The sequence below is a fragment of the Notothenia rossii genome (assembly GCF_949606895.1).
Source record: "Notothenia rossii genome assembly, contig: scaffold_627, whole genome shotgun sequence".
Taxonomy (NCBI): Eukaryota; Metazoa; Chordata; class Actinopteri; order Perciformes; family Nototheniidae; genus Notothenia; species Notothenia rossii.
In genome coordinates, this window is record NW_027639751.1 from 1 (window position 1) to 15,437 (window position 15,437).

The window sequence follows — 15,437 nt, forward strand, 5'->3', positions numbered from 1 at the left end:
CACACACACACACACACACACACACACACACACACACACACACACACACACACACACACACACACACACACCCACACACAGACAGGTTTTGGTGATGAGTTAGTCATTGGTATTGGCAGTCATCAACAGTTGATGCTGTCCTCTCTCACGGTGCGGCTCCCTCTGCTTGTTTCCTTACTGTTGGATTACGTAAACACCAACAGGGATGGATATTTGTTGGAAAACTTTTAGCTCAGTTACAAAAAAACAGCAGAATGTATTTATATTTGCTGTTCTGGATATGCACTGCAATCAGATAACGTTGTTCAGCTCTGGTCAGAATTAACTCAAGCACATACATAAAACTCCCCCCTAGATCTCGATTTTGACTTGGATTTAATTGTGCTTTGCTTTCTTTGTATTAAGACATACAAGTAGGGACCTTAAAAATGAAAGTGTTAGAATTGCTGCAGGGACTTACTCAGCTAGAACATAAACAAATACAATGGGTCTTAACTTGCATTCATGAGGTCTCAGAAAGGTCTTAAAATATCTTACATTAACTTGAAACCTGTTTATTTAGTTGAATTTTCATTTGGACTAAAACGTTCAATGTATCACTACTTTCTCATATCTGTGAATTACTCGAGAGGACCTAAAAATGTACCAGGATACAAAATAAGAAAAATACAAGATACATGTATTTATTTGACAGCCTGCTCAATTGTTGAATTGCATATGTGTTTACAGTATATTCACATATATGGGTTACAGTATATACTGATTGTTGTATATGTGATACGTGGTTGTATAAATAGGAAATATACAGATGAGGTTCCATTAGGTAAAAATAATGAGTGAATTAGGTTTTGTGCCATTAACTTTTTATTACATATAAAAAATCCTACAACACAAAACCAACAGACCAAAGGATAATAGACAGATATGCACACAGTAACACTGAGCCCGAAAGGGAGGCACATAGCTTATGTAATGAAAATGTACAAATGCAGATGAGTGACACAGCATTTTGCGGACATTACACATTTGATAAAAGATACACAGACATGGGAGATAAAAGAACATTCAGCACTACTTCATCACGGAGAATCTAAGTAGATGACATTCTGAAAAAAGTAAAGTGTGATGGAGAGAGAATGAGTTTTCCATTGAGTGGAAGTCATTTACTGAGCAGAAGTCAAAAACACTATATGACGGGGCGGGCGGGGGGGGGGGGGGGCACCGTCACGGAACACTTCGATCTGAGGTTGGATAACTTCTAATAATCGTCTTTCAGCTGGTGTTGTCAAAGTATAACGAACATACATGAGAAAATCCCATCTGAGTACTTTCCATCAATGTTATGGTCCCGCCCAATTTTGGGTGAAAATATCGGCTGTTATTTGACTTGCAGTGAATAAAAAAAGTTAGGAATACGATGCATTTGTTAATCTACACAACAAGCTGAATACATTAATTAGCTATGGAACAATGACACAATAACATCCGTCCCTTTTTCTGTCATTTGGACACATTTTTGCAGGACACAACATGGTAGCTTTTTGGCACAATGGAACCATTTTTTCCACTTGGCATCAATTATTTGTTTAAACCTTGATGAGACCAGGCAATGACGTAGCACTGCTCTCATCTTTACCTATGCATGTTTTCCCTCATAAAAACCCACCAAAGGGATACTGGTTCCAGTCTGTAAATGACGCCGCTGCTGTTAACAATAGTCACAGTAGCAGATGCTCAGCAAAATAAATTAAATACAGAAATAATAATGCACTAAATATTACACTTAAAGGTCTCCTATTATGCTATTTTTAGGCCTATATAATGGGTCTCAGCTCAGGATCAATATAAAAATATATTAAAACATATATATGATGTGTTTTGCTCAAAATACCAAACAGATCATGCATTTTAGACATCCCTCATCTCCCCCTATGTCAGCCCTGTGAGAGAGCTGCAGGTTTGGGGTACTTAGCTTGAAAAAAAAAAAAAAGGAGGGGGAGTTAATGCCTGCTCAAAATTCTGAGATATAGCTAAATGCTGCCGTGATTAAATGCCATCATGTTCCAAACCACATCAATGATTATTTCTGAAACAGCATGGAGCTCAAATGCTTTTTCTCTTGCGGGTTTACCACATGGTGAGTTCCTTTGTTTTTTCCTGCTTTTCTACACGTACTCTCTCCAGTACAGCTCTGAGTGTTAGCGATGCTCGCTAATGTAAACACAGACCATATTACGTCCAAAACACACGTCGCACATTGTTTCTGATAGTGACGTTTCTGATAGGGCTGTGGGTGTAAAGCCAGCCCACATTTCAGATATTACATCATATCTGCATCAAATCTGGATCAGCTCCGTTGTACCTCCGTTTTTAGAGATGTGGGTGATGAGGAAAAGAGAGAGGGTTTTGGCTTTTCTGACACTTTGTGAGTCTCCTTACACACCGGGGATACATATTTATGTATAACAGACATCAAAAAGTACCTTTTTCATGATAGGTCCCCTTTAAATCTCAATGTAGCATGCCTGTTCTTTAATGTTATTTTAGCTTGATAACATCAGATTTGCTTCAAATCTGTTTTATAATCTTAGGTTTAACCATCAATCAGATTTTTTTCACAGAGTCCTTTTTCTTAAGTCACACTTTTATATGGCAGCAAAATGAGTATCACCTGCTCTTAATAATGCAGTAATGTGTTTTGCACTGTTGACATTTTAGCTGGAAGGCTTAAAGTGTTGAATGCTGCAGCGACAGCTGAATAATCAGCCTGAACATGCTCCTGTGAACCAGTTGACATAAAAGCAGGGATACATTGCCTGTTTCTTGACTTTTAAAATGTAAACCGGTTGAAGGATTTAAGTGAGCGTCTATTTTTCAAATCAGACAGCAATGCTTTATATCAGCTCCAGACGCTACCAGATCTCTACATGTTTGCATGACAGCAGTGGATTAATTGTTCCTTTAACGCCGTGCTGTCGACTCAGAGTGAAACTCTATTATATCGCTCCCAGCTTATGTAAAAGCTGTTTAAGCAGCACAATGAGTCTCAGACGGAATGAACTCAGAGTCGCTCGTTCAGCATCACATTACACAGGGAAAAAGCCCCATCGAGGCCCTGAGCACAATTTTACGCAGGAAAAAAGAGCTGGGAAGTGGAAGGAAAGAGAGACAGACAGAAAGGCTTGATTTGAGTTACATAACCCCATGAATTAGATATGATGACCATGAGAGAACGCGTTTAGAAAGGGATTAAAGGCTCCTTGCTGCCCTCTCCAGGACCTCGGGATGGGAATTTAAAGGTATATGTGCTGTAGAAGATGAGCTGAGGAGAATGGTAATGAGAGCGTGGTGGAGTGGGAAAAGGAAAGCCATGACCTAGGCTCTGTACCCTTTAGATAGGAAAAAAGTTTGTGTATTTCATGTTATTCTGAAAATGTATTATAATGCATGTCGTAATGTGTGTTGTTTGTGTGTCCCCTCTCCACAGGCAGGCGTGGGACCTGGCCGTGGACATCTGCCTCTCTCAGCTGCCCACCATCATCGAGGAGGGCACCGCCTTCAGAGTGAGTGAGTGAGTGAGTGAGTGAGTGAGTGTGTGTGTGTGTGTGTGTGTGTGTGTGTGTGTGTGTGTGTGTGTGTGTGTGTGGTGTGTGTGTGTGTGTGTGTGTGTGTGTGTGTGTGTGTGTGTGTGTGTGTGTGTGTGTGTGTGTGTGTGTGTGTGTGTGTGTGTGTGTGTGTGTGTGTGTGTGTGTGTGTGTGTAATGTACGTATTCGTAACATTTTTGGACACTACCTTTTAACGTTATCAACTGACTGAATAACTTATGGACATGACTTAAATAATTCTCACTTAATCTAACCACGGGACGACATAGGGACAAGTTTCCGGCATATAAATTGAGGCGTTCATCGATCATTTTAGTGTTGTCAGGTAGTTTACCATTAAGGACACATCCTTTGATAATTTTAATGTTATCAATTGACCGTACAGTATATGGAAAGGACTTCAATAATACGTTGCATTACGTTATCGACAAACAGTGCAACATATGAACATGAGATAGATTATTTTAAAGTTACAACTTATTGTACGATATATATTGACACAGGCTTTGATCATTTTTACACGATCAACTTATCGTACAATATATTGGTTGTGGTTTTGCTGTTTTTTGCTGTGGTTAGCTGTTGTGCTTGAGGTCAGAATACACTGTCCATGACAAATCCTGAAAGTCAACCATTTATTTGGGGTATTTTAATATTCTTATTACAACATGTGAATATTGTTAAGAATGAAATGTTCATTGCTTTTGGAATGGATCTTCCCAATATTATTCTTAAATATGATCATATCAGAGTAATGAAAAGGTCATGACTTGATGCCGTTTATCACAGTTGGTTTTCTGGGACAATACAGTATGTTGCTCAACAGAAGTCGTTATCATGACAGGCCTACAGATCCTGCGGCAATTTGCAGCTTCTCTTAAAAGGTGGAAATATGCTCCATTTGTGTAGGTCACTGCTTATATGGCATTGATGTGTGCTCTGATCTGGATCTGATCTGTCCACCACTGACGCCTGTCAGGCGTCAGTGACACACAATCTCGTTCCCAGCGGATATCATCATAAAACGTCAGATCTAATAATTCCAGTGAGTGTCAAATAAGGAATAGTTGCTGAAAGCGCCTTGAGCCACTTTATGTTGTATTTACTGACATGGCAGGGACTGTGAGTGAGATGCTGAGTGTGATGGAAACACGCTGCACGAGGCTGATTGAAATGATGATGACTTAAGATATCTGAGTCAACTCACAGACACACTCAACTGGTTTGATGGACGCAGCAGAGAGCAGCTGCTTGGTCCGCAAAAAAGTCTGAGAGCAGAGAAAATTGTCTTCTTTCCCGATGTTAGCACTTTCACCCGGGCCTTTTTTTTCTTCTCTCTTTCCACCTGGTGCTCGGAGGTGGGCGTACTCTCCATCGCTCCCCAGGGAGCAGTTTTTCAATCCTTCTCTCCATTCTCCCGCACTCGGGCCGAAAACAGTTACCGGCCCCGTAATTGAGCCTCTGAGGACCGCTAAAGGACATCTTCCCCCTCCGTCTTGCCCCCTCTTTCAGGAGCCTTTAATGTGCTTCAGCTGTTCACTTCATGTTCCGGCTCTCTGACTCTGCTGCATGTCGAGCTGCAGAAAATATAAAGAAGATTTTACATAATTAGTTTTATGTTCTAATCGCTAATGTATTCTCTGATAGGCTCTTCCCCCATTGGTTCCTGTTGCCAGGCCTGTTTTGCGTTTAGCTTGTTGGTTTCAAGGCTATCAGTGAAATAAATTCCATAGAGAAATAAATGCAGTTACCTGGAATAAGGAATATGAAATAACACAAAGAAAAGCTCAAATGTAAAATAAGCACCATATGCATGAGGGGAATAACACATATAGTATGTGTTTCTCTATGTAATCACTTGCTGTTCTTCTAAATATTTTTTGCAATCATTAGCCTTTATTATTCTGCTGCTTTTGGTACTGAAATAGAAATAATCATCACGTCCTACTATTATTCTTTTTTAAAGAAAGACAAAACGTTCCTGCTATTCTCCTAATCATTGCTTCCATCCTGTAATTTGGAAAATGGTGTTTGTACTGTAAATTAATATTGATAATCCTTCTGTGTGTTAGCTCCTGAGTGGATAAACCTAAATGTCTCTCAGACCTAATTGTTGAATCCATTCCCCCCGTGTTATTGCCTCTGAACTGCCCCCTCTATCTGCAGAAAGAGAGATACACCTCCTTTAAAAGGACCTTTTCACCCATTTGGACCATAAATGTGTATAGAATATTGTTTCATGTCCATAGTTGCTTTTTATAAAAGCGGCGTATTACATAATTAACATTCTTAGGTTTGGGTTTGTTGCCTTTTTATTGCTCAGGATCTCAAAATAAATAGTACACAAAACCACCCTGTTTAACTAGAATTTGTGAATCTCCTCAGAATCTGAAGATTAGAATCTCGATTCTTAAATGAACAGATTTTCTCCCACTGCTCCTAGCTTCTTGGGTCTCAATGCAGCCTGAAAGAAAGCCTGCAGGCAGGACTCAGGGCTGACTTACCCACCCCCACCTACTCTGCATTATTGGGGGTAAATACAACTCTGTTTCCTAGTTTAAAGAAGTTTGAAGCTACTAAAAAGTCCCATCTAGAGTAACATAGAAAAGTCATAAATAGTTTTTTTTGTTACAAAATGTTTTTTGTATCTGCAGATGAAACCATCAGTGAATGTTACGCACAGGAGCCTGTTCAATCCTCTGTTGTAGACGTTTGGTCAGAACACGTTGTCAATGTCTTCCTCAGCTTGTAAGGCTGGAGGATAACTCAAATCCTTTATTTTTCATTGTCTTTTCATGAAATGGGAACAAAATACAAAAAAAACATACTAGGCACAGCACAGATGATACTCAAATCTTCCTTTACTTAAAGGCGGGGTAGGTAAGTTTGAGAAACCGGCTCGAGATACACTTTTTGTTATATTGCATGGAATGCTCTTAACATCCCGATAGCAATGAATATCTTAAGTGCTTTGACAAAAAATCCATAAAATAATGTCATCTGTGGAAGCCGTGGCGCTGTAAAAAGCATGACTAATCATTTTAGCCGGCCCTGCTAAAATAACTGGATGGCCTACCTGCCTGTCAGCCTTCCATCTGTGCACAAACGTATCTCGTGCCCTCATTGGTCATGTGCACGTTTGTGTGTGTTGGAGGAGGGGCTCTATAACGAAGTGGCAGATTTTTTCCGGTTGTGTATTTTCAAATTCTAGCGCACTCGAGCTGGTTTCTCCAAAATTACCTACCCCACCTTTAATTGGATTTTGCCTTCATACTCTATGGTGGCCAACTGGTGCAAACGCCTTACAAAAGAGAAACGCCCTGCAGTTTCAGAAACGATGCTAATAAAAAAACACAAATGTGCCAAAACACATGGAAATGAGTCGTTAGAATTAGTCGATTTCATAGTTGTAAGTGTTTAGTCAGTATATTTGAAATGACTAGGAAAGCTAGCTATCTTACAGCAGATCTGCAATAATATCGGAAGGAATCTTGCGATCACTTTGTTAAAATAAGCTGATTAACCTTACATTTTAGGAAAGTTTCTAACAACAGTGACAGTTTGCCAACTTCATAATCCCCCAACGTCAACAGCTGCTCCGGTCCTAGCTGTGTGCGTCACCTTTTAGTGTCCCCTGGATGTGTTTTGGCACATTTGTGTTTTATAATTGTATTGTTTTTCAGAATGCAGCGCGTTTCTCCTAAACTGTTTTGGGACATTGTAGCGTATTGGCACCTGTTGGCCACCATATTTTCAACTAAAAGACCTAAATAAATAACTTCACTAATTATCATTAATCAAATGGTAATGAAATTGAAAAATAAGATTCAGATAAATTGATGACTATCTGTAAAACATAAAAAGAAAGAATCTAAATTTGAAATACATCAAATAAATGAAATAATGTGTTGAGAGTTATTTTTTTATTTTGAAGTGTTTCACTCATCAGTCCTGTAGCTACAGCACTGGGCTATTAGCTATTTTAAGGAAATACCTCAATTAATAAATGATTTTGAAAGAATCAATACATCTCTTTTCTGTAGCTTATCTAATTTCACGTTCATTTAATTATTTATATCAATAAGAATTTGGTTGAGTTATCTGTGATGAAATGAAAAACAGCTTTTTAATCAAGCGTTACTATTTTGGAAAACATCAAATAGCTTTCTTTGTGGTAAAAAGGTTTAAAACAGATTGAAATTGAACTTATTGAATTCTGCAGTAACCCTTATTTAGTGTTTTTTTATTAAAAGTTAGTAGGTAATTAAGTATTACACTGAGTAAAGCATGGAGCTCTCTGAATTGAATATGCTAATGAAGCATAAGGTCCCAGTTAAAAATGCACCATTATACCTTCACACTATAGAGGAGTCTCAAAACTTGGCCTTTTACAACCACACACCACTTTTTCATGTATCAGTGACTGTGAGTGTGTGTACTGAGTTATTAAGCTTTGATTATGCACAAATTAATTTAGCCGTCCAGCCGTGAAGCGTTGATATTTCCCCTCTCTACATCCATCAGAATTCTACACAGTGCTCTCGTAATTCCCACTGCAATATTAACACTCGGTGATCAAAAACTCTGCAGCCGGCGAACAATCAATCAGGCAAACTGCCAACTGAGAGGGGGGGGAAGATGATAGATCAGGATGTATGTTGTTACTGCAGTGCAGTGTCACTTCTGAGCTCCTTTTTGTCAGGGCTCTTATGAAATGATTAGCTAGTCACTGCGGACTGGCTCATTACTGTGTGTGTGAGGGAGGGAGATAAGAGGAATAGTGATACAATGGTGATAAATCTCGTGTGTGTTTGTGTCCACAGCACAGTCCCTTCTTTGCGGAGCAGCTGACGGCGTTCCAGGTGTGGCTGACCATGGGAGTGGAGAACAGAAACCCTCCTGAGCAACTCCCCATCGTACTGCAGGTACACACACACACACATGAAATAGTGTTTGGTCTGTGGATTTTTTATATAACATACATTTTGGGGTGTAAAGCAAGCTGAGGTCCATACATACTTATATTGACTAAAATAATGTAGAAAAAAGCTAATCTCAGCTAATTTATTTGCAAATACATTTGTAAAATCTAACTCCTACTTCCTCCCAGAATATCAGTTTATGTACATGTTGTGCATCTCTTCATTATGCTTATCTACCTCTTAGAAAAAGAGTAGTGCAGTAGTTAGGAAGTTAGAATGGCAAGGGTTCCCATGACAAAAAGGCTTAGGGATTTTTTCATTGGATTTTGGAAAATTGTAAAAAATAAGATACACATTTGATACCTACTGTACACGTACTGATCAGCAGGATCATCTCGACATATTAACACCACTTTCATAATAGTTGAAGCCTAAATTCATTTTCAAGAAGTGAAAAGCTGATGTAGCCAATTTGTTTGCATCCAACCTTTTTAAAATTGCGTTAAAGCTTCAGACACTTAGTAGTGGGGTACTGTCATATTTTGCATCATAAAACAACAAATGATGTCTTTGAAACGAGGGAAAGTGCTTAAATGCTAACTGATTTTTCGTTTGCACCTTATTAACAGTCGATCTGCCACTTTACCATCTCACCAGTAAATGACCAATTTTTGAAAATCATGAATTTAAGAAATAGATAAAGCCACCAATCTTGCATATTTACTGTTTGAATAGGGCTTCAATCTCCTATTACACAAGAGCAAATGAAAAACACACCACACCTGCATAGAGTCTACCACTGGCTTTGAAAATACCCATTAGAGCAGGGGTGGGAAACCTTTTTCCTCTCAAGGGCCATTTCAATTTGTTCAACATCCTCCGAGGGCCGTACAAATTATTGTTGACTTCTGCTTAAAAATACTAAAATCACAGCCCATTCATTTGGCCTTTCTTTCCTGCTGTGCAAAGAAAAAGCAACCTCTTTATCCAGATATCTTACCATGACTCGCGCATGCATGCACGTGCACGGTGTGGCATGACCACCAAAACAGAAAGATATGGACACAAGACGTGTGCAAATGTACTTAGTTTCCTATCCATGTGGACATGATTTAAGTGGGGGGGGGGACCTAACCTCCTCTAGGGGGGTCCGGGGGCATGCTCCCCCGGGAAGATTTGTTTTTAAATGTTGAAGTTAAAAGCATCAATCTGGTGCACTTTGAGAGCAACATTAGGAGCTCTATGGATACACCTCTCAACACCCATGAAATAGAACTGTAAGCAGATTTTATTTTTCTTTATGAATATTTTACAAACTGTATTCGTGTTTATTAATAACAACTTTTTTTTACTGTCATATAGTATTTTATACCCGTTTACTTTATTCTCTTATTTTTTTATAATGATCATATCAAGGTGTGCCTTTACCTCACTGGTTGTAGAAAAAGCTTATATTTGTTAGCATAGCGAGCTAACCAGATGCTAATAACAACAAAGTTATTGACTGTATGATCAGTGTGACAGATGAAAAGATCGCCACTGGGCTTACAACTAAAGACGCAGCCACGCAAAAACTGCGTCATGTGTACGGCTCCTTTATGGGTAATGCAATTTCTGAATTGCCGGAGCGGCGTTCTGGTGCTTTCCGGCAGAACTACAACCCTGTAAGACAAGACATATACCACGTGATGACACGTTAGGCTCGTGTTGTGTTCAAGGACCCTGGCCCGGAAAAACAGGCACTCGCTTGTTTAATTCTTTTGCGGACTAGATTTCTTGAATTGTTTTCTTTTTTGCGAGTGTTTATAAATTACATCGAGGGCCGTACCTAATCGTCTCGCGGTCCGTATACGGCCCGGAGGCCGGAGGTTCCCCACCCCTGCATTATAGCAATACTTCTGTTCTTAGAATATAAGTATTCTAAGAATACTCCATACAAAACACAGCGTGAGAAATGCACTGCCACATTCTAGCTCTAGATTGAGTTCTGCGTTTTCTGGCCAGTTATCTTCATTACAACCCTGCAACAAAAGTCAATGACAGGAGCGGTGTCTGCTGTGCTCCCTGTGGGGGTGTAACATTAGTTTAATTAGGCTGGAATATGGCTGAAGAACCCTGCTCAGAGTGCGTCAGCTGTTGAGTTACAGCAGCTGGATGTTCTCCCCTCCCCCCTCCAGCACCATCCTCCGGGGTTGTACAGTTGTGCTCTTGTATTATATCACAGCGCAGTGGTGGTGCGCTGCTGTCCGTGTTGAATGGTAATTTCCTGCTGAATCAGCACACTGCGAGCCGCAGCACGTCCATACAGCAGGTCTGTCGGGAGCCGTTAACAGGCAGGAAGAAGGCAGAGTGATTGGGGGGGGGGTGTGTGTGGTGTGTGGTGTGTGTGTGTGTGTGTGTGTGTGTGTGTGTGTGTGTGTGTGTGTGTGTGTGTGTGTGTGTGTGTGTGTGTGTGTGTGTGTGTGTGTGTGTGTGTGTGTGTGTGTGTGTGTGTGTGTGTGTGTGTGTGTGTGTGTGTGTGTGTGTGTGTGTGTGTGTGTGTGTGTGTGTGTGTGTGTGTGTGTGTGTGTGTGTGTGTGTGTGTGTGTGTGTGTGTGTGTGAATATAAAGAGACAAAAGAAGTAAAGCAGCCTTTCAAGGGTCCCTATTATTCTTTTGGTAGTTTTCCGTCTCCTGGAGTGTGTATTATAGGTTTTTGTTAATGTACAGTGGGGCAACAAAGTATTTAGTCAGCCACCAATTGTGCAAGTTCTCCCACTTCAACTATGAGAGACTACATGAGAAAAGAAAAAATCCAGAAAATCACATTGTCTGATTTTTAAAGAATTTATTTGCAAATTATGGTGGAAAATAAGTATTTGGTCAATAACAAAAGTTAATCTCAATACTTTGTTATATACCCTTTGTTGGCAATGACAGAGGTCAAACGTTTTCTGTAAGTCTTCACAAGGTTTTCACACACTGTTGCTGGTATTTTGGCCCATTCCTCCATGCAGATCTCCTCTAGAGCAGGGGTTCCCAAACTTTTCAGCCCGCGACCCCCAAAATAGCAGTAATAGTGAATTGATTGAAGTTTTCCCCACTCTTGCGGGAATATCTCCGCAATGGAGCGAGCTTAAGTTTCACTTTCGATTGCATGATATGAAAATGTCTATACAAACGTTATTATTAATAATAACAACAACAACAAAAAATAATTAAAAAAAAATAATCCTTTTTTTTTTTTTATAAATTTTTTTTTTTTTAATTTTCCCTTTTTATTTTGTAATCATCTCGCGACCCCCACTCGGGGTCTCGCGACCCCCACTTTGGGAACCCCTGCTCTAGAGCAGTGATGTTTTGGGGCTGGGAAATGCTTCTTACGAGGCCACTCATTCGTTGCCCGGGCGGTGTGTTTGGGATCATTGTCATGCTGAAAGACCCAGCCACGTTTCATCTTCAATTCCCTTGCTGATGGAAGGAGGTTGTCACTCAAAATCTCACGATACATGACCCCATTCATTCTTTCCTTTACACGGATCAGTCCTCCTGGTCCCTTTGCAGAAAAACAGCCCCAAAGCATGATGTTTCCACCCCCATGTTTCACAGTAGGTATGGTGTTCTTTGGATGCAACTCAGCATTCTTTCTCCTCCAAACACGTCTAGTTGAGTTTTTACCAAAAAGTTCTATTTTGGTTTCATCTGACCATATGACATTCTCCCAATCCTCTTCTGGATCATCTAAATGCTCTCTAGCAAAATTCAGACGGGCCTGGACATGTACTGGCTTAAGCTGGGGGACACGTCTGGCACTGCAGGATTTGAGTCCCTGGCGGCGTAGTGTGTTACTGATGGTAGCCTTTGTTACTTTGGTCCCAGCTCTCTGCAGGTCATTGACTAGGTCCCCCCGTGTGGTTCTGGGATTTTTGCTCACCGTTCTTATGATCATTTTGACCCCACGGGGTGAGATATTGCGTGGAGCCCCAGATTGAGGGAGATTATCAGTGGTCTTGTATGTCTTCTATTTTCTAATAATTGCTCCCACAGTTGATTTCTTCACACCAAGCTGCTTACCTATTGCAGATTCAGTCTTCCCAGCCTGGTGCAGGTCTACAATTTAGTTTCTGGTGTCCTTTGACAGCTCTTTGGCCTTGGCCATAGCGGAGTTTGGAGTGTGACTGTTTGAGGTTGTGGACAGGTGTCTTTTATACTGATAACGAGTTCAAACAGGTGCCATTAATACAGTTAACAAGTGGAGGACAGAAGAAGTTTCAAGTCTGTGAGAGCCAGAAATCTTGTTTGTTTGTAGGTGACCAAATACTTATTTTACCGAGGAATTTACCAATTAATTCATTAAAAATCCTACAATGTGATTTCCTGGATTATTTCCCCCCATTCTGTCTCTCATAGTTGAAGTGTACCTAGGATGAAAATGACAGACCTCTCATATTTTTAAGTGGGAGAACTTGCACAATTGGTGGCTGACTAAATACTTTTTTGCCCAACTGTAAATGGTCTGCAAAGACTAAAAATACCCCCCTTGCCTGAAACTCCTCCATTGGACATCGTTGTTTACTTCAGTAACATTATGACATCACTTTGTAACACTTCTGCTTCTATTGGCTAGCGCTCCAACACATTGTACGTGATAGGCTAAGGGGCGGTACATCTCTAAGCAGTTGACCAATCACAACAGAGCCGACCAGCTAACCAATCAGAGCAGACTGGGCTCTGGTTTCAGACAGAGGGTGAAAGGAGGTGCTACAGCACAGGCAGTATGAGAAAAATAAAGAGCTTTTGAACATTAAAGCATGGAGACATGTCCCAGTAGAGACACTCAATACAAATATGAACCTGTATATGAGCAGAGTATGTCCTCTTTAAGATTACACAACATAGGGCAGCTTTATTGATAATCTGGTATAGCTGGTAGCCCATACTGTGTGCTGGGGCTCATGCCCCGCTGCAGACCCAGGTCTAAATCCCACCTGGAACCGTTTGTGTGTGACATCGACTATGTGGCCCCCCCCCCCCCTTTCAACTCCCCACTAAAGGCATTGTTGGCTTAAAAGATCATTTTAAAAAAGAAAAAAAGGATGAATATACAACATTATTCAGATTGAAGGTGAGACTCCTCTCAAAGCTCCTCTACACTCTCTGGTGTAACGGATGGAATCACAAACAGGTTTTTATCTCTTTGAGTTGCGCAAGAATAAAGTGAAAAGACAAGGGTATTCTCAGAAGATTTACAATCTGGCTCCATTTGAAAAGATGCAATGAGCTACAAGAATATGGGCAACAGAGAGGGGCTCCATCAAGAATGCTGTTTAATTAAATGAGCAAAGGGAGGACAACAGAGCGCAGGAATGAGAGATACATGCAGGGTTGTCTTGACAACAGCCATGTCATCCAGGAAGGATTAACAGATTCTGCAAAGGGATTACATCGCCTCTTTGTGTTGTGTTGTTACGGTTACAGCAGCACATTCACATCTGGCAGATTATGTCACACATAAGGTGACGCGTGCGTCTCGCAGCTCGTACTCACTTACTCATCGCGCTAAAGTTGTTAAGCAAATGAGGAGGCAAATATGCACACACATACCGGGGCGGGGGGGCCTCATCTGCTCCCTAAATATCTTTAATTGAAATGCCCATATCAGTGGAAAAACAATTTCTTATTAGTTGACTTGTATGAGCTACAGTGGATATTATTTGGCAAGATAATAGCATAGCAATTAATTTTCAAAAACAATGAATAATTATCTTTTTATTTATACTCTTATGTCAAAGATCCTTCCTAGTATACAGTAAAGTCAGGAAATACGAGATTTAAAATACAAAATGTGTAGGAACCCTGGATGAATCAAGCTTGTCTGCTTTCCTTATTGTTATAGAGCACGGATCTATGTCTCAGACACTTGCACACACACCCACACACACACACGTACATGTCCGTGTTCCCACGCTGATGGAGATGGAGGCAACCCCGGGCCGGTCTTCCCCCAGCCCCCCCCCCCCCCCCCCTGCTGGTGGTCTCTGCAGGGTGAAGTCACGGAGAGCGCTAAGAATACCTCGTGTTGGTGGAAGTGTGTGTGTGTGGACGTGGGTTCCTCCATATGCTTGTTCCCACACACACTGTGGGGATAAGGGTGTGGACCGGTGTCCAGCCTTCACACAGACTTTGTGTGCACACACACATCTAGAATATACATTTTTAGCGCATACCATATGCCACCTTTAAATATTAGCTTTTGCCAAAACTGCTACGTCGTGATCGCATTTGGCTTCAGTGCTATACACCTTAATCCAAGTGTATACGCACACACACACACACACACACACACACACACACACACACACACACACACACACACACACACACACACACACACACACACACACACACACACACACACACACACACACACACACTGGGGAATTGTCCTAAAGCTTTATCTCCTTTAAATGCCAAGTGAAAAACAGCCAAGAGGACGCAGCCACACGCCAACACACACACATACACACACACACACAAAGAAAACAAGCATCCTGCTGCCAGTGTCTTAGTGGTGAGAGCCACCTGCTTCACTCCAGGCTCTCTAAACTTCCTCCCACTCTCCTTCCTCTTCCTCTTTGATCGGGCTTCCTCTCAGTTTGGAGGCAGCTCAGTTGACCTCTGACCTCTGCTCTCTTTCAGGTCCTCCTCAGTCAGGTGCATCGGCTTCGAGCTCTGGACCTGCTCGGACGCTTCCTGGACCTGGGTCCCTGGGCCGTCAGTCTGGTACGTTAAGGACTAGATGCTCACAGAGAGGCATAACATGCCATGAAGTCAAGCCTTTTTCCATCTTTGTAATGTATACACTTGAATAAACAATGTAAGAGGAAATTCTATAGACATACAGTCCGTCATTATTTAAGTAAGAAGGCC

General features: G+C 41.0%; 1 protein-coding gene across 2 annotated transcripts; it reads left to right on the forward strand.

Moving 5' to 3' along the window:
* Positions 1-1,345: 1,345 nt before the first annotated feature.
* LOC307027446 (regulatory-associated protein of mTOR-like) lies at positions 1,346-15,431 on the forward strand. 2 transcript variants are annotated; one of them, XM_079695694.1, is made up of 4 exons: positions 1,346-3,563; positions 6,050-6,139; positions 8,430-8,531; positions 15,207-15,431. In XM_079695694.1, the coding sequence occupies exons 1-4, from the start codon at positions 3,444-3,446 to the stop codon at positions 15,297-15,299; spliced, it is 405 nt and encodes a 134-aa protein (XP_079551820.1). In that variant the 5' UTR covers positions 1,346-3,443; the 3' UTR covers positions 15,300-15,431. The 2 variants fall into 2 exon arrangements, with proteins under 2 accessions (XP_079551820.1, XP_079551821.1); XM_079695695.1 differs by lacking the exon at positions 6,050-6,139 and having other exon boundaries at positions 1,354-3,563.
* Positions 15,432-15,437: the final 6 nt, after the last annotated feature.